At 37.8% G+C, this 27,227-nt stretch overlaps 1 protein-coding gene across 1 annotated transcript in view; it reads left to right on the forward strand.

Moving 5' to 3' along the window:
• The window catches only part of TAB3 (TGF-beta activated kinase 1 (MAP3K7) binding protein 3), a 48,359-nt gene extending 23,195 nt beyond the window's left edge, over positions 1 to 25,164 (forward strand). The window contains exons 3-8 of the mRNA XM_037512562.2: positions 1,485 to 2,940; positions 3,756 to 3,916; positions 9,860 to 9,953; positions 12,826 to 12,909; positions 20,313 to 20,414; positions 23,927 to 25,164. Coding sequence (XP_037368459.1) covers positions 1,485 to 2,940; positions 3,756 to 3,916; positions 9,860 to 9,953; positions 12,826 to 12,909; positions 20,313 to 20,414; positions 23,927 to 24,075 — 2,046 coding nt within the window. The 3' untranslated portion in view covers positions 24,076 to 25,164. The remainder of the gene's footprint in view (positions 1 to 1,484; positions 2,941 to 3,755; positions 3,917 to 9,859; positions 9,954 to 12,825; positions 12,910 to 20,312; positions 20,415 to 23,926) is intronic.
• The last annotated feature ends 2,063 nt before the right edge of the window (positions 25,165 to 27,227 follow it).

The following is a 27,227-nucleotide window of genomic DNA, read 5'->3' on the forward strand; positions in this document are numbered from 1 at the left end:
TTGTTTGTTTCGGATTTCCCCTTTCAGGTGTTGTTAATATATCGCACCAACCACCAATGCTTGATATTTTTTTTTCTTTCTTAAAATACTTAGGTGGTCAAATATGACATCTGAATCTAAACTATAAAATGGTGCCATAAAGATAATATGTAAATATCTTGAATTTGTTTGAAAATTTTCTTCATAGGCAAATTTACATAACTTGTCACTATACGCATGCACTTGAATAGGCTGAGAAATTCAACCTTGTACCATTTTGAATTTGTATCATTTTGTGAGGATACTCATTAAGCTACTTAATTCAATGTGGGAAGCATGAAATTTTAGATAATTGATAAAATGCTTTTGGTTTCAACTCTAGTTTTTGTTCTCCCCTTAATCCTGTGTTTATAGTAAACTGGAAGGAGATACTTTTATTTTCACTTATTTTTTTTTTCTCACAGCTCTCAGTGACATTTCTAGTTGGCAATCAATTTGAGTCCTTTGGCTCTAAATTTGCTTACTATCTAGCTTCTCTCCCTCAATCATCATGATTTTCAAGTTGGCTAAGAATAAAAAAACAAAACTTTGAGTTTTAGTTGCTCGTAAACTTCAGTGAAGATTTTTCTCAGTAGCTCAGGATGTGTTTTTATTTATTTATTTATTTTTAAAGATTTCTTTTATTTATGCATACAAGAGCGGAGGTACAGGCCAGAGGTGTTGGGGGGTGAGAGGATTCACCAGACACAGAGCGAGGAACAGGACAGGCAGACTGACTGAAATACACTGCTGAGGGAGAAGCGGGGCGAGTCAGGAGAGGTCTGCCGCGCCATGTGGGTAGCTCCCTGGCTGGCTGGGAAACAAACTCATGCTGCAATGGCTGCTGTTAATGTGTATTTTTTAACTGATTTTTTTTTTTGTTTTGCTAAAATCTTTCATAATGATACAGAAAATTAAAGTTACATAGTGGTCAAATTTGTTAAAAGTGAAGGCAGCTTTAGAATTTTGTTTTGACTCTCAGAAATTTTATTATAGTTTTTCCCCCTCCTTTTTGCTTTTAGTGCCTTCTCAAAACTAAAGCATTGTTATTTTCATGTTTATTAGCTTTAATATTAATGATGGATATTAGTTATTCTTGTATATTTCAGCAGTTTGGTGAATCGAAGATTAACTCAACATTTAATTTGTTGAGATGCAACAAGTATAAAGTGAGTCCTGGATTTGCCGCCAGAAACGTGAGGTTCAGTGACAATGTTTATTAGTAGGTACTTTACATTTCTATAGTAGTAGCGGTAGTGGTAATACTAGTCATGTAAACTGATGTTTGTGAAATAATTGTTTGGGATCTCCTTTTTAGGATAGACGACCATGAAGCTTTTGTGCTTAAAAAAACTGTAGTGGACGTACTCTGACAGTTGTATTTGTATGACTTATAAAGCTTTATTTCCATTATCTGAAATTTGTTCATTTTTGCCAATGTTAGTTTTACCGTTTTTCTGTTGTAGAATAACAATAATCTTGAAGCCTGTTGCCGAGCCCTTTCCCAGGAGAGTAGCAAATACTTATATATGGAATACCATAGTCCAGATGACAACAGGATGAACAGAAATCGTCTTTTGCATATTAATCTGGGTATCCATTCTCCTAGTAGTTTCCACCCAGGCGATGCAGCACAACTTAATGGTGGTCGAACACTGGTACATAGTTCAAGTGATGGACATATTGATCCACAGCATGCAGCCGGTAAACAGCTGATATGTTTAGTTCAGGAACCACACTCAGCCCCAGCTGTCGTGGCTGCTACTCCCAACTATAATCCATTTTTTATGAATGAACAGAGCAGAAGTGCGGCCACCCCTCCTTCACAGCCACCTCAACCATCTTCCATGCAAACAGGAATGAATCCATCTGCTATGCAAGGGCCTTCACCACCACCGCCACCACCTCCTTCATACATGCACATACCTCGGTATAGTACAAATCCAATTACTGTTACTGTATCCCAGAACCTCCCTTCTGGACAGACTGTACCAAGAGCTTTACAAATTCTTCCACAAATTCCAAGCAATCTCTATGGGTCTCCTGGTTCTATTTATATTAGACAGACATCTCAAAGTTCACCAGGAAGACAAACTCAGACTACGCCATGGCAGTCCTCACCACAGGGGCCAGTGCCTCATTATAGCCAGCGTCCTTTACCTGTTTATCCACATCAACAGAACTATCAACCTTCCCAGTATTCTCCTAAACAACAGCAGATCCCGCAACCTGCTTATCATTCACCACCTCCTTCTCAGTGTCCTTCACCATTTAGCTCTCCACAGCATCAAGTGCAGCCTTCCCAGTTGGGCCACCCCAGTTCTCACATCTTTATGCCACCTAGTCCGTCAACTACTCCGCCCCATCCGTATCAACAAGGACCTCCGAGCTATCAGAAGCAGGGAAGCCATTCAGTAGCCTATCTCCCATATACCACATCGAGCTTACCCAAAGGATCTATGAAGAAGATAGAAATTACAGTTGAACCCTCTCAAAGACCTGGGACAGCAATTAATAGAAGTCCTTCACCTATTAGCAATCAACCGTCTCCACGGAATCAGCACTCATTGTACACAGCCACCACGCCACCTTCAAGTTCTCCTTCAAGAGGGGTATCCGGTCAACCAAAACCTCCATTTAGTGTTAATCCTGTGTACATTACGTATACACAGCCAACTGGACCGTCATGTGTGCCATCGCCATCTCCTCGGGTGATGCCAAACCCAACTACAGTTTTTAAAATTACCGTAGGCCGAGCAACGACTGAAAATCTTCTAAATTTAGTGGACCAAGAGGAGCGCTCTGCAGCCCCAGAACCTATTCAGCCCATTTCAGTAATACCAGGTTCTGGGGGAGAAAAGGGAAGCCATAAATACCAGAGGAGTTCTAGTTCTGGATCAGACGACTATGCCTATACACAAGGTAATGTTACCCCCTTTATGAAATTTAATCTTTGTGGTGAGACAGCAGTCTCCTATTTCAAGTAAAATAACATATTAACAGTTCAGTTTTGATTAAAATTTTTATATTAATTATTGGGCCTTAGCATTGCTATTAAGAATAGGGTTCGTGCTGCAGACCTCCATAAGCTCTGTTTTAAAATATGAAAATGCAGTCATAATAGTGACCTAACAAGACATTTTTTTCAGGAAGAACATTCATTGAGAGAAAATATACACAAGTGAAATCAATATTCTCAAAAATACAGAATTGGAAAATGGATGGACTAAAGTTCATCAGGGTGAAAGAATTTGAATCTTTTCTAAAGAGGATGGCCTGAAGAGTGTAATGATATTTATAACTAATACATGTTTATGAGAAGTAGGATTAGTAATGAATATTGTTGGATTAGCTAATAGTAGAGCTAAATAAATATAAAGGCGAATAGAGCTTTTTTAAGTCTGTTCAGATTATTTCAAGCTACTTGAGACTGTAGCATTTTTCTCAGTGTATAAGAGAATGATAGTAATTCAATGTTTGAGATTTAGCCTGCTTAAAACCAAGCATAAAGCGAATCATAAGGAAACTAAGGACAACAGAACAAGAGGAATGTACAGATGTCATGTTGGTTGCAGTTGCAAGAGCTAAATTAAAGCAGATATGTATGAAGGCAGAAAAAATATGAGACATGAGACATAGTTTTTTTACAAGTATTTTATACATTAACAATGTATATAGAACTTTCCCTCATTTGTTCGATGTTATTCTCTGCAATGACTTTATCTGTAATGTCATAGCCTTGCTGTTACATCAGCGAGCAAGGATGGAGAGGTTAGCAAAGCAATTGAAACTTGAGAAAGAGGAACTGGAGCGATTGAAGGCAGAAGTTAACGGTATGGAGCATGACCTGATGCAGAGACGCCTCAGAAGGGTCAGCTGCACCACTGCGATCCCAACGGTAAGTGGTCTGTTGAAATGTGTGGATAGGAAGGTCGGGACGCTGGCTATCCAGTTCATTTGTTTTCCTTTGGGTTCTGTTCCTGACAAGGTTTTTTTTGTTTTTTTGTTTTTTTTAAAAAAAACAATGGATCATAGACTTTAGCTTGCAGTAGTTCTTAAGATAATTTGATGTTTTGTTGTTTTCACATGTATGCATTCCATAAGCTCATCAGCATCTTAAATACTGACAGTGATAATCAAGGTATCGTATCTTATTATAAATTGCTTTCTGTCAAAATAGAAGTGAAAAGTGCACCCTGACCAGATAAATTATTCTCATGTACTCATTTTTTTCCCTAAGTATATTAAAATGAATTAGAATGAGCTCAATATGAACTTTGGGAAAGTATTGACTGTTGAATATTTTAGGGAAGAGCAATTTTGTTAAGTATAAATAATTGTAGAAACCAAGATACTATTGATGGCAGTCCTCAAGGAACTGATCTAATGAAAAGATTCAGATAAATATTTTTAACATGTTGATCATAATTTGAGTGCCAAAGGTCTTAAACAATTCTGACATGCATCCTGATTTCTTAAGACATCACAAGCTTTCTGTGATCCAATCTGTCATTTCACTTTTCTACATTCATTCATCCAATAAGCATTTTTTTTTTTTTGTAGTCTGAGGGTGGTCCTATGCTAAGTGCTTCGTCCGTCCTTGTTAGTAGGAGAAATAGGTCCATCAGTGGGTAACTATAATACACGTGGTAAATGCTGTGTAGGCTTATGGGTAGCGAGAAAACTCATACCTCTTCTGGCTTCTGAACACTTCAGTGTACTACTCTGCTCTGCTCATTTTATGCTTCTGCTGGAATGCCCTTCTAAAATTCTGAATGTATAGATCCTGTTTGTTCTTCATGGCTCACTTAACCTTTACTTTTTCCACAGAGCCATTCCTCATTTTCCTGTCCTCTCTAAATTAAAGGTGATCTCTGAATTTGCAGCTTTAGAGAAGTGGGCATATGTTAGATCTTTTGTAATCAGCATGTCTGTAGGTGTGCTCTCAGAGAATTGAACTGTGGTTCATCGCCTCAAAGGAGATCTGTGAATCCCTGAAGTTAATATGCAGAGTTTCACATGTGTTTACTTGGGAAGTGAGTCTATAGCTTTCATCTGGTTTTCATAAAATTCAGTTGAAGGAAAAAACAGTGAGGCACCACTGTCCTAATTGGTAGAGGACTACTATATAAGGCAGAGAGGAGAGGGAAAGGCACTTTAGAAAAGAACAAGAGTGAACAAAGGCTTGAAGTCAAATGGAGAGGACTGTTAGGAGGCAGCAATTACAGTCTTCTCACTTCAGCTGAGATCTTAACAGGTTAATGTGTGCAGGTAGAGTGGGACGTAGCTTTGAATGCTAGGCGAATTGTTTACACTTTATTGTGCTGGTAATGGGAACCCGTGGACGTGTTTTTGAGAAGACCGAGAAACAGGCATATTTAATAACAACAACGGTTTTCCTAATATAGATTGAATTCTTAGGTGTAGTCAAATACTAGAAGGGATGGTTTTAATTACTTAAAACATTTGGAAATTACAAAACTACCTTTAACTAAAAGGTAATATTAATATAAATCAAATACCTGCTTAATTTTTTTCTCTCCACTAGAACTCTTAATTGAATCATCTGATTGGGGATTGGGTTGGGGGGGAGCCATTAGGGAACATAGCCCCCAAGGGAACCATCCACCTATGGTTGGACTTTGGAGTCCTTTCAGTACTTGTATAGCATAAACAAACTTTTTTGGCATAAAAGTCATTTTCTCTAACATAACCATTTAAGCTTTCCTCAACAACCTCTTGCTGTGGTAGCCCTATGGATTTTGGTTTTTGTTTTGTTTCGTTTTTTTGGTAACAGAGATCTGATAGGTTAGTGTTTCAAAAAAAAAAAAAAAAAGACAAAACCAGATTTTAGATGAGTGCTTTTATTGATGAGACTTCTTTAAGAAAAAGATTTGTAAAACTGCTGACTTGGGCTGTAATTTATTTTTAACTTATCATAGATAATTTTATATATCTATAGATATATTTTATATATCTATATATATATTTTTATATAAAATGGGCAGAATAGTATAGTGAACCCCCAGGTAGCCATCACCCAGCTTCATAAATCTGTAGCTCATGTGGGTGATAATATGAGATGAGAAATTTGAATGTATGAGTCCCATGTGTTTACACTGCCAGGACTAGAGTAAAATGGAGGACAATTAGGAATACACAACTAAGGGACAATGTATACATCACGGCTAAGATGTGGGCTTTCAAGTTAAGTGTAAATTTGAATCCTAGTTCTACTCACATGTCACTCATAGTTCCTTGGATAAATAGCTTTCTCTGTGTTTGTTTTCTTTAAATATGTGTGACTATCCATTTAATGAGATTTTCATTAGGGTTAAATAAAATGTACACATTAAAAATTTTATACAATACTCAGAGTAGCTATTCTTAAAAAATTGTTTACAACATATTGGAAAACTGCTTGAAATATACACAAATCTCAAGCATTTTTTTCAGAACTTTGATTTCCTTTTTATTTTTTAAGATTTTTATTTATTTATGCATAGAAGAACTGGGGTGTAGGCCAGAGGTGTGGGGGTGAGAAGATAGACCAGAGACAGAGTAGGGAACAGAACAGGCAGATCTACTGAAATACACTGCTGAGGGTGGGCGAGACAGGAGAGGTCTGCTGGGCCATCTAAATCGGCGCAGTGGTAATAGTGCTGAGACTTTCTTAACCCCTGGGCAACCAGGGAGGCCCAGAACTTTTTAAGAACATGGCATAAGTGTATATTGTATAGGAAATTAATCAAGAAATGAAGCATTCAGTCAGCATTCCCTTTTTGTTCCAAGATGCTCATTTGAGGCACCATGACTGGGGAAGAGTCTCCACATGGACTCTGGAGATAGGATAGCAACTCTGATACTTTCTGGCTATGTAACTTCTCCATTTTGATTTTCCCTGGCTATAAAAGGGAATTATTACAAGTATGTTCTAGTGTTGTTATCGAGATAAGAGACTGTATGTGAAATGCCTGGTGTGGAGGTGGTGAGTACTGGATATCCTTACTGCCCTACTCATGTAGGATTATGCAATGGAGAATTCACATTTTTTGCTATCAAGCACATAAATTCCACCGTCAAGTTTTCAAGTTAATTTCTTATGAAACAGTGTATAAAAAATTGATTAGAAATGCATGTGCCTGATGAGACTAGAACGCACTTTTGTGATCAGCCCCATGTGCGGTTGTGGAAAGTTAAAGGAGCAATGAAGTAAGTGCCCTAAGGGGAGGTCAGAAAGGCAAGATGCATGACAGATCATTTTTCTTAATCTAGTATTTGCAAAAGCATTGTATTAAATGCTGTGGAGGACGTCATCTCAGATCTGTGAAACAACGGATATGTCCACTTAGAAACTTCCATGTATTCATGCGTGAGAGAAAAGATGCAAGGCAGTGAAACAAGTGCTGACCAGTTAAATGGTAATAGTAAATGCCTTCAGAGTTCTGAGATGGAAATGTTTGCTTTTTGTTCTTGGGGTTCAAAGATAGTGTTAGGGAAGAAGAGAAATTTCAGTTATACCTTAAAGGATAAGTAAGATTTTTAATAAGCAGAAAGCTGCCAACTCCCCCCCTCCCCCACTCATCTTCTGGATTTTTGGACTAACCCACAGCTTTGCATCTGAGAAGCATAATTGGGACCAATCCACCAAAGAACATCAGTGGTCTTTGATGGTAGTCTCTCTCAGACAGCTTCTTAAAGTGCTGAACAGTTCGCTTATGGTATTTTTGCCACCTTTTGAAAAACTTAGAATTTTTCACTTTGAAATGTCAGATATAAACATTCTAGTAGTTTGCAAACAACTCTGAATTACAGGCAGCCGCTTTTTAAGCCCCTCTACCATGAAAATACAGTGTACTTTTTTGACAAATAATAACTTTTCAAAAACAGCTAAAAAACTATGAAAAAGGACATAGGAATCTTACAGATAAACAGTTTAGTGAGTTCAAGTAGTTCTCTGGTCTTTGGAAATGAGCCTGTTGACAAGAGTTTGTTGTTACAAGCAAATGTGCAGAAGCTCTTGACTATAAAGTTTATTACAATATTTCCATACTTAGTTACAGAGCTTTACTATTCAGGACCACCATGACTGAAACATGGAACCCCTCCACCCTTTCCCCCTAATTAATAGCAGGGATCTGCCCCTTCAGTTATTTGACTTTCCTGATTAGACTACAAAGTAAAGAGTAGGCCCTTCAGCATATTCCTAGGAAGATAGCATCACTCTTTGAAATCCTAAAATAAGCCACTTATTTTAATGTAAATACTCAGGTATGTTCTTAACTCCTCTTGATAGACAGTATTTTACATATTTTTGTCACATGGTTTGCCCTTAGGGATGAGAAAGGAAAAGCAATACCTAATAGATATTTTGAAGTGACCTTTGTGTTCCGCTAGCATTCTAAGGATTGTAGCTCAATAAATTCTGCCTGCTAAATAACTTATTTTAAGCTTTTGATACCTGATCATTTAAATTGGCAGTTATTCTGATAATGCCTCCTAACACCATAAGATCTTGCATTATTGTAAATCAGTATAACCATTTTGTCATTTTTCTTCACTCTAATGTTAACATATTTAGTTCTTAGCAAAATACATGTTTTTAATAGGATTTTATTCTGTCTTACCACTGCAGATATTTTTTACTTTATATAGTTGAAATCACCATAGTAACTGAGTTAATACTTGTGCTATTCTGAAAGATTCAATATCCATGTCTCTGGAGTCTAAACCCTGACTTTTTTTTTTTTTTTTTACTGTACAGAGATATAGATAGATAGATGTAAAGAAATTTAGAGCATGTGAAGTAAAGGAATTTAGAACATGAGAAGTAAAGGCTTCCCAAATGCCTTATTTAACTGATGAGTAGGCTCTCTTCATATGTGTGTCTCGTTCATGGCCCTGAAAGGCCTAAGAGTAGATTGAGCAGGAAAGGTGGATGTAGAAGAAAAAGTCAAAGAATGGGCTCTGTGTGCCTGAAATTTTTCATGTACTAGGTTGCTTATTTTGGTCTAGAAGAAGATAAAATGATTTTCTTTTAAAGATTTATTTAAGCATATAAGAACTGGGGTGCAGACCAGAGGTGTAGGGGGTGAGAGGATTCACCAGAGACAGAGTAGGGAACAGAACAGGCAGATCTACTGAAATACACTGCGGAGGGGAGCAGCGGGCGAGACTGGAGAGGTCTGCTGCGCCATGTGGGTCACCTCCCTAGCTTGAACTCGTGCTGCTGCAGTGGCTGCGAATAACTTCATAGTGCTGCGTCTTAACCCCTTGCGCCACTAGAGAGTCCCTGATTTCTGTATAAATCCTGGCTCTGACAATGACTGGTTTTTATAACTTTGGGGAAATTGTTAAACTTCTTTATGTGCCCCAGTTTCCTCTGTAAACTGAAGGTGATAGTGGTTCTTACCCTGAAAGACTGTTTTGAGGGAAGAATGAGAATTTTGGTGAACACAGTGCCTGACTTAGTAATTTTTAGCAGCCTGGACAAACCAAAATCATGGACATTGCTTGTTTAAAAGGTTGATTGTCTTACAGTTGCCCTTACCATAAAAACATAATAAAAATGGTAGTACATTATATGATAGACCATAGTTTAATATTGTAGCCTGCCATGTTACATGCAGATTGTTTATATGTGGCCATTATTGATATCCCTATTTTACCTGACTATTCCTTTAAAACATATATAGAGGACTTCTTAAACATGCCCTCTTACGCACTCAGGCCATAGTCTTGGTAATAACCAGTCAGAACAATTAACATGAAATGAAGTTCTTAAATGTTGGGCTTAATAATGACTTTCCCACACTTGCTATTTTGGGTCCTTTTTTACTAGCCTGAGGAAATGACAAGATTGAGAAGCATGAACAGACAACTCCAGATTAATGTTGACTGTACACTGAAAGAAGTTGACCTCCTTCAATCTAGAGGTATAGACTTGATTATTTGGTAAGCCATAAGTAATAGTGTGGTGTTTTAAGATGCTTAAATAGCAATCATTTTGGTTGTAAAGATTTAAGAGAAGCTTTTATCCATCATAAGGTTATAATCTTGGTAAAGCCATTCTCCCTACCCCATGGTCATAGATTGGATTTGGGGGATCAAAAATAGTACATTGGCAGTTTCATCATTAAGTTCTTATTTAGAATGTTCTACGTTGTTAATCTTGCATTTGTCCTTTTTGAATCATTTTCTGTGAATATTGTATAAATTGATGGGTTTTCATTCTAAAACCTAGTAGATGTGTGATACTCATCTAAAGTGTGTACAAAAAATAGTGATCCCAAAATTAAAATCAGATTTCTCAGTTTTTAAAACAAATTACATATGCCATTTTTATGTCATCTATTACACAAAAGTGACTGTATCTTAGACTTTTCAATTTTTGGGGTTTCTTATAGACGTGTACTACAGTAGAAGCTCTCTTAACTGACTTTCATGTAACCTGTTTCACCAGGTTAGAGATGTCCTCTGTAAATTATACTGGTCAGACATTGCATCCCCGCATGTCTGTGTGTACTGTTGCTCCTATTGGTTCTGCTGTCTGCTTGCCAGGAGTTAAGTTGTGCCTGTTCCCAAACCTCCTTCTGCCAGTTACTGTGCTGTTGTAATTTAATGTTTCTTAAACTGACATGAATGCAGAAGCTGCTCTTTCTATAAAAACCAAAGGCAAATGCTTTTTAAAGACTCAAAGGCAAGTCACTAAAAGAAACAGGAACTGTGAATTAGATATGGGGTGAATCATAAAAATTGGACAGGATTCTGCCCTCAAGTTGTTTTAAGGTTTCTAAAAGTATCTTGGTTCATCCTAAAGAAATTAAAACAGGAAACTATAGGTCAGGGTTCAGCAAACTAGTCTGCTATTTGTTTTTGTATAGTGTTTGGGGAACCTAGCCACACCCATCTTGTTTACATTTTGTCTGGGGCTGCTTCTGTGCTTCAGCAGCACAGTTGAGGACTTGCAAGACAGCCTGTATTGCAGATCCATATAACCTAAAACATTTATGTCTGTCTCTTAGAGAAGAAGTGCCTACCTCCACTTCAGGTCATCACGGTGTGAGAAAGAATATAGAACATGTAAAGAAAAGGTGTTGGTCCAACATTAAGATATTGCTGTTTGCATAGGATTTGTTACATTACAGTTGACCTGTTTTTCCCTTAGCCATTCTGTGTTTTAATCAGCTTTCCCCCTCCTTCCTCCACTAGTCACCTGTTCTTTATTGTGGCAGCTAAGAGACCTTCTACTGTATTTTAAGAGTATAGAATAATGGAATTATCTGAACAATAGAAGCAAATTTGAATGTGAAAATTGAAGAGTCTAATGAGGTACTCTTGAAGTTTTTTTCAGAAGCCTATGTCACTCTACAGCCTACTAGCGTTAAGCAGTGAAAGAATTACTATGCGTAATGTGGGTTTTATGCAAACTATTGCTACTATATTAGAAGATTGCAGCAATTTTTTTTGTTTGTGTGTTCTTTGAAGCAAAACACATTCAAGCATTTGGTTAGGATATTTATAGTAAGCCCGACGGGATATAGAAATTAGAACATCAGCTGTGGCTTAAGTAATTGAAGAAATACATACGCACATCTTACAGCATAAAAAGATCCAATTAATATATCAAATAGCATTGTGGCTTTTATGAGCCATCATAGGACTTTTCAGAAAATTATCTTAAAATACCCTATCCAAATGGATAAAAGCATTTGTAATAAGACCTGCCAGGGAAGCCACAATTAAGGTTTCATAAGCAAAGAGCTATCTTTTGGTCTCCATTGGACAGCAGAATGCTCTTATTGGTACTAAATTCTTTCATGGTCTGGAGAAATTTTATACTGGGTTTTCAGTGTACACCTAAAAGCAAGAGAAAGTCATCTAGACATTCTGGGGGACATTGAAATAGGATGCAAGTCAGTGCATAGTTTAAGTAAAAATAGCTTTATTGCTTTGGGTTAGGAAAGTTTTCATTAAGAAAAAAATTAAATGAGGTAGTAGATATTCAAACTATCAGTACCATGTAGCATCCTCTGTAAATAAGCATGAATAGTTATAAAGCTTACTTGAAATTGTGCAGAACAAGCAGATTGCAGGTTCTCCAAACTGAAGGTATGCAAAGCTGACACCAGATCAAAACCAACCGTGGAGGAGTCATGGCAGGAGCTGGGGCTGAAATACAGACACTAAGTCAGGGAGTAAACATCTGAAGAGAGGTAAATTGTGGAAAGGACAAAAATTTTCAGGAATTATTCTGTTCTGAAATTGGCACCATATCATCCTTTTATCATTGATAGATCTGTAAGCAACATTTAAGGTACTGATTAATTTGAAAATAGGAATCCATGAACTGCTGTCATTTCATAATTATTCAGGTTGCTTAGCTACCTCGACTTAATTAATCTTTGCAAATTGATATATTTGGCTTCTTCCATTGAACTTATAATGGATTAAAATGTAAGGTAAATTATTCACTATTTTATCTTTCTCAGGTTGGTTCATTAAAATCAAAACAAACACCAAAAACTGTTCAGCCATCCTTTCATTTCTCGTCTTCATTTACCTCCCTAAATGTACCACATGCTTAATCCTGCCTAACGGGACTAGCTTTACATTATTAAACGATTCCTTCAGGTGATACTGTAGACACACTGATGTTTAGATTGCTTGTGTCTCTTCTTATAGCAGTAAACAGTTTCTTTGGGAGGAGAGTAGAATATGTCTGTAACCCTAAAGTGTTTCCCTTAGGAAAAAAAAAAGTTAACAGGATAAAGAGCTCTAAATGTCTGGTGATTATTATTTTTATAGGAAACTTTGATCCAAAAGCCATGAATAATTTTTATGACAACATAGAACCTGGCCCAGTTGTACCACCCAAGCCATCTAAAAAAGGTGAGTAGGAAAATGCCACAAAAATCATAGAAACAGAATTGTTTGGATGTTTTACATATTTATAGCAGAAGAAATGTCCATTAGATAGTCATTAACTTCTTCAGTACAAAGAAAATAACCTATTGTACTGCAGTAGACTACAATTATTGCCAAAGGTAGTTGAAGTAATATTGTCTTCTAACATAAATTTCTGATGTGCATCACTAAAAATCAACATGTGTATATACTACCTCAAGTTTACCATTCCAAGTCCAGTTCTGTCCTTCACCCTATATGGACTCTTTTACTCAATGTACCTACCCTCTCTTCTGGTAACTACTAATTGGTCTTACAGACTATAAAAAAAAAATACTTTTGTTTTAGTTCATCTGTGTTGTTTGGTTTGAGTGAAATCATATGGCATTTGTCTTTCTCTTACATCATATGCTCTAGCACCATTCAAGTTGTTACAAATGGCAGGATTTCTTTTTTTTCTTAATAGCTGAGTAGTATGCCATTGTGTATATACACCACATCTTCTTTATCCAATCATCTGTCAGTTGGCACGTAGGCAGTTCCTGTGTATAAGGCTGCAGTAAAAGGGATGGTGCTTTTATCTCTTGGAATGTGTTTTTAGGGTAAATTCCCTGAAATGGGATGACTGGGTTGTGTGGAATTTCTATTTTCAGTTTGAGACATCTCCATACTGCTTTCCTTAATGGCTACTGCAATTTATGTTCCCATTAACAGCAAACAAGGATTCCCATCTTTATACGTCCTCTCCAACACTTGTCATTTGTCTTTTGGACAGTAACCATTCTCACGAGCATCAGGTGATCTCTTGTAGTTTTGATGCATTCCCCAGGAATAAGATGACGACCATCTTTTCGCATGCCTGTTGACCATCTGCATGTCTTCCTTGGAGAAGTGTTTGTGCAGGTCCTGTGGCCATTTTTGAATCAGGTTCTTTGTTTATTGTTGAGTTTTGAGTTGTTTGCATACTAATCCCTTATTGGACATATGTGCAACTGTCTTCTCCCATTCATGAGGATGTCTTCATTTTGATAAGTTTCCTTGACTCTACAGAAGCTTTTTAATTTAATAAAGCTCCATGTATTTGTTTTTGCTTGGATTTCCTTGCCATTTTAGTGATGAGTCACCCAAGCTCATTTCTAAGGCCAGTATGAAGGAGTTTATCACCTTTGGTTTTAAGACTTACGTCCAAATCTTTAATCCACTTTCAGTTAAGTTTTGTGTACGGAAGACTTTTCTTGGCTCCTTTGCTGTGAATTAATTGTCCCTATACATACGGTTTTATATTTGCCTTTTCAGTTCTGTTGTGTTGCTCTTAGTCTCTGCTGTTTTAGTTACTATAGCTTTATAGTAGTTTGAAGTTGGGAAGGGAGCGATCTCCATTTTTGTTTTTTTCCCCCCCTCATGATTGTTTTTGACTTTCTGGTTTATCTATAGTTCCAAATAAATTTCATGATTGTTTTTATTTCTAAAGAATGCCCCTGAGAATGTTGATAGGAATTGTACTAAATGTAGCCCTTTTGTTGATGTATTATTTTAATCTGTGACACAGAATATCTTTCCATCTCTTTGTGTCTTCTATTTCAACAGTGTCTTACAGTTTTCCATGTAAAGGTCTTTCATTTTGTTAAGTTTTTTCTAAGGTATTTAATTCTTTTTAATCAGATATTGCAACTGGGATTGTTTCCTTACTCTTTTTGCTACTCCATTACTTGCATATTGCAACTGGGATTGTTTCCTTACTCTTTTTGCTACTCCATTACTTGCATATAAAAAGGCAACAGTTTTGTATATTTTGTAGCCTGCTACTCTCTTCGTTATTTCAAATAGCTTTCTACTGGAGTCTTTGGGATTTTTCTGATTATATTATCATGTCATCTGTAAACAGGGAGAGTTTTATTCTTCCTATACAATTTAGATATTCCCTCATTCTTTTCTCCTGCTAGGACTTTCAACACTATATTGAATAGTGCAGAGAGTGGACATCCTTGTTTTGTTCTTGATCTTAACGGAAAAGCTTTCACTTTTTCACCACCGAGTATGATAGTGGCCATAGGTCTCCTTGAATTTAGCTAACTGGGGGTTCTTTTAGCTTCATGGACTTGTATGCTCACTTCCTTCCATTCCTTCTCCAGGTTTGTTAAGTTTTCACCTATTTCTCTATTTCCTGCTTCCTCTCCCTCCCCATTCTGCTGGGAGCGGCCATGTTTATGGTACTGCTGGTCTTCTTCCTCTCTGAGGTCCCACATCTGAGAGCCAGCAGTCTAGCTCTGTACTTCACAGTGTCGATATAGGTGCTATGGACTTAGGGGGAGTTGTAATCTAGAGCCCTTTCTCTGTTGTCCTCGCCTGTGTTGGAGCACCTCCACACCACTTCTGCCCTTCCTTCCCCCAGGTTCTGGGTTGCGCAGGCAGCCTTGTTGCATGTGTGCCTACCCAGACCACCATGTTTTCCACTCACCTTCCATCATACCTATGTGTGGATCTCCTTGGAGTCCCTTCCAGTGTAGTCTGCCTGGGTCTCTACAGTGCTTCCACCCGCACCATCGTGCATCTGTAGGGGGGATCACCTCCACTGTGTGGTGTTCTTGGAACAAAGCAAAGAATGTGCTCTTATTGCCTTGTTGGGGATGTTACCACACCAATTTTATTTTCTAGAAAACAAGTTGAAACACTTTCAGCACTGTAAAAGTTAGAGTTGTAAAAGATACAAGTCTTGTCTTCAAATGGAAAGTTTGATCTACAGTATATTTAAGCTTCAACTGACAGGCAACAAAGGAATCCTTTTGTTCTCAAAGGCGATCATAACAATTAGATAACGACCAGGTGTTTTTTCAGCCAAGGACAAAATAAATCCTATACAAACAAGATTTGGAGAACTCCTTTTTGGACAGTGTTATTACATAGGAATAATTTTAATATTAAAGGTCGCATACCTATTCTTATTATGTAGCAATTTTTTTTTTTTTTTTAATAAATTTTATTGTTATATTCCCCATACAATTGCAGCCCCCCCATTCTGACCCCAATCCCTCCCCTCCCACCCCGCCCCCCTAAAAGTGTCTCTGGTTCATAGTTTTTTGTTGATTTTGATTTTCACTTTCTTGTAGTTATTCGTTTTCCTGGTCCCTTATTTAAGTTTTCTAGATTCCTGCTATGAGTGAGACCATCCGGTATTTTTCTTTTTCTTTTTGGCTTATTTCGCTGAGCATGATCCCTTCCAGCGCCATCCATGTTGCTGCAAATTGCATGTGTTTATCTTTTTTGAATGCTGAGTAATATTCCATGGTATATATGTACCACATCTTCTTGATCCAGTCATCTATTTTTGGGCATTTGGGTTGTTTCCAAAGCTTAGCTATTGTAAACAGTGCTGCTATAAACATAGGAGTGCAGGTGTTCTTTGGAATTGATGTTTCTGTGTCCTTTGGGTAAATACCTAGGAGTGGAATTGCTGGATCATATGGAAGCTCTATGTTTAGTAGGTCCAGAAATCTCCATACAGCTTTCCACAGTGGTTGGACCAGTTTGCACTCCCACCAACAGTGCAGAAGAGTTCCTTTTTCTCCACACCCTCGCCAACATTTGTTGTTGCTAGTTTTTTTAATATGCGCCATTCTCACTGGTGTAAGATGGTATCTCATGGTAGTTTTGATTTGCATTTCCCTGATGACAAGTGATGTTGAACATTTTTTCATATGCCTGTTGGCCATTTGCATTTCCTCTTCAGAGAAGTTTCTTTTAAGCTCTTCTGCCCATTTTTTGACTGGATTATTTTCTTTGTTGTTGTTGAGTCTCATCAGCTCTTTGCAGATTTTTGTGATCAGTCCTTTATCATTAGTGTTGGGTGCAAAAATGTTCTCCCAGTTGGTGGGGTTTCTCTTTGTTTTTGTTATTGTCTCTTTTGCTGTGCAAAAGCTCTTTAATTTGATGTAGTCCCAGCTGTTTATCTTTGCCTTCACTATCACTGCTTTGGGTGATGTGTCTGTAAAGATGTCTTTGATGTGCAAATCACGTAGTGTTTCGCCTATATTTCGTTCTATATATTTTATGGTTTCAGGTCTTATGTCTAGTTCTTTAATCCATTTTGAGTTAATTTTTGTGTATGGTGTGAGGTGGTGGTCAAGCTTCATTCTTTTGCATGTAGCGACCCAGTTTTCCCAGCACCATTTATTGAACAAACTTTCTTTGCTCCAATGCATATTCTTTTGTAGCAAATGTTTTAATTAGCATTTTAGTATTAAAAATTTCAGTTAAACTTAAATGTTGACTTTTTGAATTTAGATTACCTTTCTAGACTGAACTGAAGTATACCTGACCCATCTTACTCTTTTTTTGCTTGGTCAACCAAGATAATTATGAAGCCAGAGTATGGAAAATGCCTCACGTAAGGGTAACAATTAAAAATCTCAGACCTAAATTAATTGAATTTTGAACAGCTTTACATATAATTTACCCTCAGTAGAGTGTTTTACATATTTCATTTATAGGTTGCAACACAGCATCCTCTGTTCTTTTTATTGTTTAATACTAGCATGGATGTTTCATCCAATTTGTATTTAAAATAGCCTAGTGATTTCTAAAAATGGGAATCTAAGTGGATGAGTGCCAAGTACCAGATCGGATGCTGTGGCAGCATATGCAGGTTCAGGCTGAAAGCTGCTGAGATATATAACACTCATCACTTTAACCATTGGATTAGGAATATATTGTCTTTAAACTTGATTTTGCCTGAGTGGCTAATAAAGGATACTTTACCTACTGGTAATTCAATAGACAAACTTCTCAGTGATGGAAGAGCGCTTATAGAGGAGTGGATCTATTTAAGGCAGAGCATTGAAAACTTGTTAACCTGGGAACAAAGGACCAAGTTGATGAGAAATGGTGATCAGTATGTTTACCATGATCCACCTCATTAGCATAAACTCTCAGGTAAGGTGATTCTGAAATTCATGCAAATAACAGATTAAAGCTGGTAATCATAATGTGGCACTGGTAGAGGAATAAAATAGATCAATGGAACAGAAGAGGAAGCCCAGCTGTAGACCCTCACACTGCCAATTGATTTCTTACAAAATCATAAAAAAAAATGGAGAAATTTTTTCAACAATCAGGCATAACATACTGGGAGAAAATACTTATCTGGTAAAGAACTGGTATCCAGAATGTTTAAAAAAAAAAAAAAGGCAAAATATGTGAGTTGATATTTCACAAAGAAATAATAAACACTCGAATAGACATTAGGGAGAGCAATGCAAATTAAAATCTTGAGATTCAGCCTCACACCCACCAGAATGGCTAAAATTCCACTAGTGATATGAAATGTTAGTGAAAATGTAGAGCAATCAGAATTCTTACACATTGGTGACCATTCTGGTAAATAGTCTGGCCATCCCCTTTTCCAGCCAGCCTATGTCCCGTTCTACTTACAAAGATTCCTCCAACAGAATCTAAAGCATTTATCCACAAAATAACTTCCATTTATAGCATTGTTCATAATCACCAAGAACTGGAAATAGCCCAGATATTTAATAGGTGACTGTATAGTCTGTGGTATATTCATACCATGGACTACTACTCAGCAATAAAACAACTGAACTACATGTAACAACAAGGGTGACTCAGCAACATAATGCTGAATGAAAGCAATTAAATACCAAAAAAAAAAAAAAACACAAAACTACCATATATTTTCTAGAACAAAATCATGGTTTTTTTAAAAAAAAAAAAAACAAAACACCAGAAAAGTGGTTGTCTCTGGGACTTGAGGTTGGGGAGGAACTGGCAATAGGGCATGCGAGGATTTTCTGGACTGATGGTAATGTTTAACTCTCCATAGGGATTTGGATTACCCAGGTGTGTAAGTATTTGTCAAAACTATCAAGTGGTATAGTTTTGTATTTCATCGTGTAATTTTTAACCTAAAAATTGACAAAGTTATTTCGTGAGGTAATGTGATAGATCAGCTGCCAGGAGCCCACATACTCACTTTTCTAGCAGTGGTGATGTCTGTTTTACAGGTATGTGGTTCTTCCTTTGAGAACAGCACCATGTGTTTGAGATGGGAGGTTGCTGTTTGGCGTCCTGCTCATCTGGGGAGAGGGCTTGCATTAGTGTTCCTTTACGCTAAAAAGGCTCTTTTAATTCTAACAGAATTGGCTAAAGCTGATATTGGGTAGTCAGTTGTAGTGGAATTCCAGTAAAAAATTCTTAGATATGTATCAAACACTCATTGTGTAGATGCATTGTGGGGATGCTCCTTAGATGATTCAAAAAGTTCTCCCTACACTGTCGTCGGTAATTCAGACAGAAACTGGAAGCACCGATCCTGCTCATCTTGGCCACCTATGACCTTGGTCACATGCAGCCTGTACACCAGCAAAGCGATCGGTCCAAATACTGATAATAGCTTGTGTATTTTTGCAGGGTTGTTGTAAACATCAGTAAGAGGAAGAAGATAATGCTACAGGAATGCTTTACAAGTCTTAATAGAACTTACCTCCTTAGGTTCCAGAGACTTAAGTTGTCTACCCTGCTCTTTGATAATCAAGTATTTAAGTGCCCAAACAACCACACATAGGATCCTGGAGCAGTGATTTCCAAAAAGGGGTTGGTGCTAGTGCATGGCATCTGGGCTCAGAACTGATTAGAAAATGCAGGACCTTCCTTTGGTTCTTAAGGGCAAACAAATAACATGAGATCTTTTTACTTTCACTTAGTGTAAAGAAGAATGGTTACTGAATTTATAAATGAGCAAACACTGTTCTAGTAAGAAATTGGGATGCCTGAAGCCCACTGTTGCAGTGTCTACTCGACTTTTGCACGTCGGCAATTACCATTTACAAAATGATTGGGGGAGCAGGCGTTATCAGTACAAAGTAGTAGTTACAGTTGGATCGGAATTTCAAAAGTGCTCCTGTCTTTGCTTTTTAGTGATAATACTGCAGTAGCTTAATTTTAATCATTATTGTAGTATGTTCTTTGGTTAGCCTTACATGGACAATGTACTCTCAACCCATGATTTTCTAACAACTATTGCTTAATTGGGGGCTTGCTAAAGTATAATCTCCCAAGTTTTGCTTTCACAGTAATATTCATGCTGTCACTTAGTTTGTACCCCTAAGCCACTGTAGCAAACTATTGAAATAGAAAGCATTTGTTCCAAATAATTGAAGGTGGAAAGAAACATTTGTATAAACCACTGCTCTATATAAATTCTAGAAGCAGAATTAAGTATAGCACTTGCCCTCTCAGGAGAACTGAAGGTAACATGAAGTGATAGAAAAGGTAAATATTCAACTGTGCACATACTGTGAGAAATTCTCATGAGCCGGTCCATGCTTGCTAATGAATAGCTTCAATCCTTATTCCTGGTTTTACTTCTCACGCAGATTCGTCAGATCCCTGTACAATTGAGAGGAAAGCCAGAAGAATTAGCGTGACCTCAAAAGTACAGGCAGACGTCCATGACACTCAGGCAGCAGCTGCAGATGGTTTGTACTTACTTTTTTGGAGTTTGCGCAAAATGTCCAAAGACATGTAGTAACCCATGTAGAGTTAGAAATAAAGCCCAACTTAAAATTACTCTCTGCTGAGTTCCTAAGGCTTTACTGTCCAATAGAAGCCGTATTTAAAAAAGTAAACAAGTGAAATCAGTGTATAAGGTATGTCCATTTTAGATCAACATATAAAGTTATCAGTAATATTTCATACTTACAGCACATCTCAATTCAGAGTGGCCATGTGTCAAGTGCTCGGTGGCCACCATATTGCACAGATCATCTCTAAGGTAATGGTGTCTAGAAAGCAAGGCCAAATAGATCATTTTAAAAATCTTCTCACGGAAGTTTTCTAATGCTTCTTGAACAATCATGGGCTTCAGTTTGAGTTTCTGCAAGTATTCTATTTCACACTTAAATTCTCCTTAATATTGAATTGATTGTCATTTAGCAAGGTGGAAAAATCCCTGGTGGTGCAGGGGTTAAAGTCTCAGCACTTTCAAGCTGTCTGGCCAGGGACCTCTCCTTCCTTGCCCTGGGGCTCCCTTCAGCAGTGTATTTCAGTACACTCTCCGGTGAATCCTCCCCTCCCCCCACCTCTGGCCTATACCCCAGTTTTTGCAAGCATAAATAAATTTCTTAAAAAAACTACATCTCATAGTTTTAAAACACATCCTTTATTTTTTTTCCTTTAACATATTTCCCCTTATTGGAAAAATCTTTGTGTTTGAAAAAATATTTAGAACTTTTAGAACCCTTAAATATTTTTTTTCCTTTGAAGATTATTTATGCATACAAGAACTAGGGTGTAAGACAGAGGTGCGGGGGTGGGGGTTGAGAGGATTCACCAGAGAGAGTGGGGAGCAGGACAGGCAGATGCACTGAAATGCACTGCTGAAGGGAGCAGTGGGTGAGGCATTAGTCTGCTGCACCATGTGGGCTGCTCCCTGGCTGGTGATAGCTTAGTAGCGCTGTCTTTAACCCCTGCACCACCAGGGAGGCCCAGAACCCTTGAAAATTTTAGTTGTATCCTTTATCGTCATATCCTAATTATTACATCACATAAACAATATTGATTAAACTGTTGATTTTCATCTTTGTAGAAAATTAGCCTGCTAAAATTAATCCACTTAGTGTTAAAGGAAAAACCTGTTTGTTTCAGTTGTTTGTTTATAAACATGTACATTTTCAGTGTCGCAGGAGAAAGAAAAGATCTCACACCTGTAAATCATATGAGAGCCATCTAAAATGTCTTTGGAGTTTTAGATGCTTCTATTTAAATTGTCCTTTCCCTATGGTGCAATGAACAATTTTTTTTTCTAGGATTAAAGGTAATTATAAATTAGGTGCCTTTTAAATATTTTTTTTGATGAGTTACTTCAGAGTGATCAGTAGCAGAAAATTGTCACTCCAAAATACACCTTTGTCTGAAGGATTACTTACAGACACAGGAGGAGCTCTGAAAACCCCAAATTAGCCTTTTGTACGGGAGATTGATGAAGGTACTCTTCATTAGTGTTTCTCAGCACCAGGAAGAGGAGGATGACTCTAAATCAGAGAGTCTTGTCAATGGAGAAGGCACCCCTTTAAATCTGCATAACAACCGTGCCCTCAGTGTTGCCTGTACTTAGCCTGATAACCTCCCATGGCATCTTTCTTTTGTCTTTAGTTGAAGGGGACATTGAAGGTGGTATCTTGGGCCACTTGGGGAAGTTTTACTCAGTTTTTCAGGGTGTCTCCTGTGTATACAAGAAGTGATCTACATGCCATTTGACTTCTGCTTTATTACTGGGGGTGGTCTCAGCCAGAAACTCAAGAGTATGGAAGGAAATCTTTTTCCGCCCCCAGAGTACTTAACAGTGAAGTCCCCAGGTGTCCTGAATTCATTGGTTCAAAGAGGACTTATAGTTTATCTATTTTAGAAAGAGGAGTTTGGAAGGCTTTGTTTGGAATTGACACAGAAAGACAGACTGTAATAGGCTGCAAACCCTTAGGCTAACATCTTGAGTTTTATCGCACTCTAGAAAAGTGAGTTTTTAAGAGCCGGTTAAAACCCAGCAGAATAAGGCAAAGATTTTTTAAATGTTAGATTTTTTAAAAAGTACTATAGGAGGCGAACATGTTTTCTTCTAATACACTGCTTCAACAGCATGCTTTCATTTCTCCACATGAGACAAAAAACCTAAACTGTGCGTGTTTTGGACTCGTGAGTCAGAAGATACAAGGTGGATGACAATGTCAGTGAAAAGTCACAGTCCAGGCCAGTGAAACAAAATGAGCCTTTTTATAATCTTAGGAACAGGCTAAAGAACACTCTGGCAGCCTATTATAAGGCTGTGGGCATCTTCCTGATTAAGTCGGAGCCTTATTATGCAGGCAGTAATATATAGGCTCTAAAACTCAATTCTCTGCCTCTTGGGGAATGTTTATACCAGCCATTTGTCAAAGACAAATTGATAAAAGTCTGGTCAGCTCATTAATAGCCAGTGGATGAGAAACCCCAAATGGTAACTGATTAAAACCCACATCTCAGTTTCTTGGGTTACCTGCTTGCTTACCTTAGATCTTAATCTTGTTTTCAGTTCACAGTGAAGATTCCCAGTATCTTGCAGGTAGATTGCCCCAGCCTCTTGATCTTGCTCCAGATTCCAGGGTAAATTCCATCCCGGATCCTTAGACCTCTATTTTCACTGACCCCCCCACTTTTCAATAGGGACTGCTCTTAAAAGGCGGTATTTACAAATCAATTCTTTTTTTTTTTCTTTTTGTTTTTTTTACAAATCAATTCTTGATGCAAAAATCCTTTTGAGCACAAGGCCAGAGAGAATGAGGACCTCAGAAGAAAGTAAAGTTCAAGGTTTTTTAATCTCAAAGACCAATGTGAAGTTGCCAGCATTTCATATTAAGTATAGGTATATGTAAAAACTAATACCTACAGGACATTTTAATACCAGAAAGGTAGGAAAGAATCAGAATAAAAGATAGTCTTTCATAGTGAATAAATTTAGCTTTATGGAAGGCTCATTTGTCTTTCTCATCAGTCAGAGGAAAACTTGGTTCGCTAATGGCAATGACAGTTCATAGCCATTATTTAACACGTGAATATCAAGGATGAACATCTCAAGAAGGAACACTTCCAATCAGATGTCTGTGTAACATGGCACCAGCATACCTAGGGATGGGGGGGGGGGCACCTAAAGTCGTCAGAGCAAAGTTAGAGAGGAGGCAGAAGTTCACATGCTATATAACCTGTCAGCATTTTCTTTGGGCTGGAATATAGTCTAACTCTCTACCATTGTGAACAAGAAAGGTCATCTATGCTGGAATTCTACTTAAAAAACAAAACAAAACAGAAACCTGTAGACTATCTATAACCTCCCTGTTCAGTGTTGCATTTCAGTAGCTCTGTTAAGTAATTGACTTTACATTGGGGAGGAGGGTTAATTTCTAGATGACGCTTGAAAAAAATTCAGACCGTTTTCTCTTTCAATCTTAACTTCCATCAGAGCATCTAACTGGCTCCAAACAGAGTCCACGGACACAACCCCGAGACGAAGACTATGAAGGGGCTCCATGGAATTGTGACAGCTGCACCTTTCTGAACCACCCAGCACTAAACCGCTGTGAGCAGTGTGAAATGCCACGGTACACTTGAACTCAGAAGAGCCTGAACCAGGTTGAGAGTGAAAGTTTGAACACCCACTAGAAGAAAAGGAAACCTCGGGAACCTGTTCATCTGCCCAGCCTTTTCATTTCAGACACATGGGGGGAGGCGAAGCGACACCGTAGCGCTTGTGCTCACTCACCGAAAAATAGGGAGGTTTTTTTTCCCCTTTCTTTACTCATGGCCGAGTGAGAGAGAGAAAGGGATACTTGAAACTGGGAAAGGATTCATTCCTGAAAGAATGTACACAGAGCAGTTAAGAGCTCTTCTGTGGGATCCCAATTGTTAAAGTTACTGCTGAGTGGCCCTTATTTTGTAAACTAGAATTTTCACTCATGGTGTGACATGTTACAGTTTAGGCAGACAAACTGTGAATTTCCAGAGCAGACTTACTTGGTCACAGCTTTCTGGAAAACCAAGGCTCCCCCGTGCTTCCTCCTGTTGTTTCCTATTGAAGAGAAGGACAGGAAAAAGCACCAGCATATGATTTTCTTTCAGCAGAATAATAAGGGTATCTGTAATTGCTGCTTCTTTCAGGGGTAATTTCAAACACATAAACAAGATCTTTTAAAATGTGATTTGTAGCAGTCAGGAATTAGGCATTATCATGCCCTTTCTTTGAAAGTACAATCAAAGGTGTTAAGATTCCTTTTGCTTGTACAATGTTTCATCAAGCTGTATCAACACTGGTAACTAAGACCTAATTATGCCACATAATAGTTTGTTTTTTTTTTTAAGTTACTGCATGCATCTGTTAGGCCATTGTTTTTAAAAATAAACAAGTCCTGACAAAGTATGATTTTATAAATGACCTTCTCATAAAACTGTGCTTTTGCCCATAGCACAATGAATGTATGCCAAGTTGAAGTCCAGTCCAAAAATTCACTTTGAAAGTCTTGAGCTCAGCTGTAGTTCTATAGGAAACGTTTGCAGTCAATTGGGTCTTCCCCCGCCCCTTCCAATTGTGTGACAAATTAATGATGTTTACAGCACAGATAATACTTTGTGCCACAACCCTAATTCAGCTAAAAAAAAAAATCAATATTAGCTGTTCAATGTACATTTATTTGCACATGTTAAAGCAGCGTGAGGGAGATGACAGCTGGCCAATGGCATAAAGTTGCACACTGCATTATTTCGGAAGAGGAGTCTAGTCAAGAACTATGTTTCAGAGGAAGATGAATACAAAGGACTTTGAAACGAAGAAACTTTAAAGTTAACATACTGTATTTGTGAGAGAATAGTGAGTTCATTCAGGTAGCTTAGGTGATGTAGTAAAGCACTCCTTATTTATGAAACCAGAACTTCAGGATGTGAAAAACTGAAAATGCATAAAATCATCTGGCCCACTAGGGTGCACCACTGAAAAACAGCACATTTAATTCAGGTCCCCACCTTTGTTGACCTTCCTCCCTAGCTCAGAATTGGATTTGGGAACCTTCCCCTCATATGGGCGAATGTAGACAGCAATAAGAGTGGTAGGTTTTCCGATCCTAAAGGATTTTACCTGAGGTTCTACTTTAGGAATATTTACTCTCCAGCACCAGGTGCCCCCTGCACTCAAGAACATGCACACGTCAAGCGGCACTGTACTCTGACGCAGCCGTCTCTGGCAGACCTGGAAAAACAAGCTGCACACTTCATAGCATAAGGAAACCAAAGGCATAACACTCATCGTAGTTGTCCATCCAAATCATCATTTCACCCTCTACCTACAGCTTTGAAAACCTTTTTTTCCTATGTGGAAAATTCCCTGAACTATTATATCCACTCGTCTCACAAAGTGTGGCTGTGTAATGTACACTGATAAAACATCTCTCATACAACAACTGTGGCAAAACTGTGAAAATAATGGCGAGAAAGCAGACAGGCTTAACAGCATTGACCTGAAAACAGCATTCTTTAAAGGCTTTTGTAACACTGGTGTCTGTCAGTCTCCAATAACAGTCTGTCAGTCCTGCTGTTCTGGAATATGCCAATGCCTTTGTGTGGTTTCATATCTCTTTAGTGATGGTCAACCCCACTTGGTATTAAGTAACAATTAGGGGAAAAATATATATACTGCTTGGTGTTCTAGCTCAAGGTTTACCAGTATTCTTAGTGATACGCTGAAGTGGCAGCAATTAACTTGGCAGTTTCTCAGTAAGGAATGAAAGTAGCATGTATGAAAACAGTATGATGCTTTAATCAAACCATATAGAAGACTTTAAAACTACTGCATGAACATACATCCAGGTTACTAAGCTGTTATCATACAGTAGATGCATGGTTCCAGTCCTTTGGTGATATATAGTAAATCATTGTTTTCACCTGCCAGGAAAATGAGAAACCACTCTATTTGATCGATAGATGGAGAGGGTGGGATATGAGACACCAGAGATTGATCTTAGGGACGTTTTTGTATGTTCATTTCTGGTTATGCACAAGTTTCAGATGTCAACATAGGCTGTATTCAGTTTTTTTAAATAAGCAAAATTATTTGACATATTTAACTATGCCCCATATAGAGACTACTTCTTGCCTATGACCAGTTTGAACAAGAATTCAGTCAGCTGTCAAAGCTGCCTTTTGAAAAGGATCTCCTAAGTAGGATGGATATGTACAGACAATTGACATGGAAGTGGCAGGATATAAATTGGATGACGCCTGGTGAGGTGCCTCTGTTCTTAGGATCAGTGCCTGCACCTCTCGTTTTTAGTAACAAAAAAAAAATATTAAAATATGACCAGTTTGTGGTATCTGGTAACACATATACCTGACTATACATTTTACATTATTTCACTGTCTTGTCAACTGGGTTTTTAGAAAGCACATTTGCCGTTTTATTAAAAAGTACATTGCCCTTAAATTTTGAAGTAGGTCTTAAAAGTTTGAATTGGTAAGAGGAGCCAGGAACTTTCTAGGCATGGCAAAATGTTTCATATGAATAATGACCTTGTTTGGGAGAGCTCAGAGACAAGGGGTTTTAAAGAAAAGAAATGCATTGTACAAAGTGTAGTTTTAGAGCAGATTAACGATGGTGGGGAAAGTGTTGCTAATTTGTTTGTTTATTTCCCTGAAAGAAATGGGAAGTGTGATAAGCAGTTTAATAATTTTTAAGGAGCTGGTCTCAATTTAAGTACTTTTTACTTATTAAAAGAAGT

The sequence above is a fragment of the Talpa occidentalis genome, unplaced genomic scaffold, assembly GCF_014898055.3.
Source record: "Talpa occidentalis isolate TD23 unplaced genomic scaffold, MPIMG_talOcc4v2.1 talOcc4.15, whole genome shotgun sequence".
NCBI classification, from domain to species: domain Eukaryota; kingdom Metazoa; phylum Chordata; class Mammalia; order Eulipotyphla; family Talpidae; genus Talpa; species Talpa occidentalis.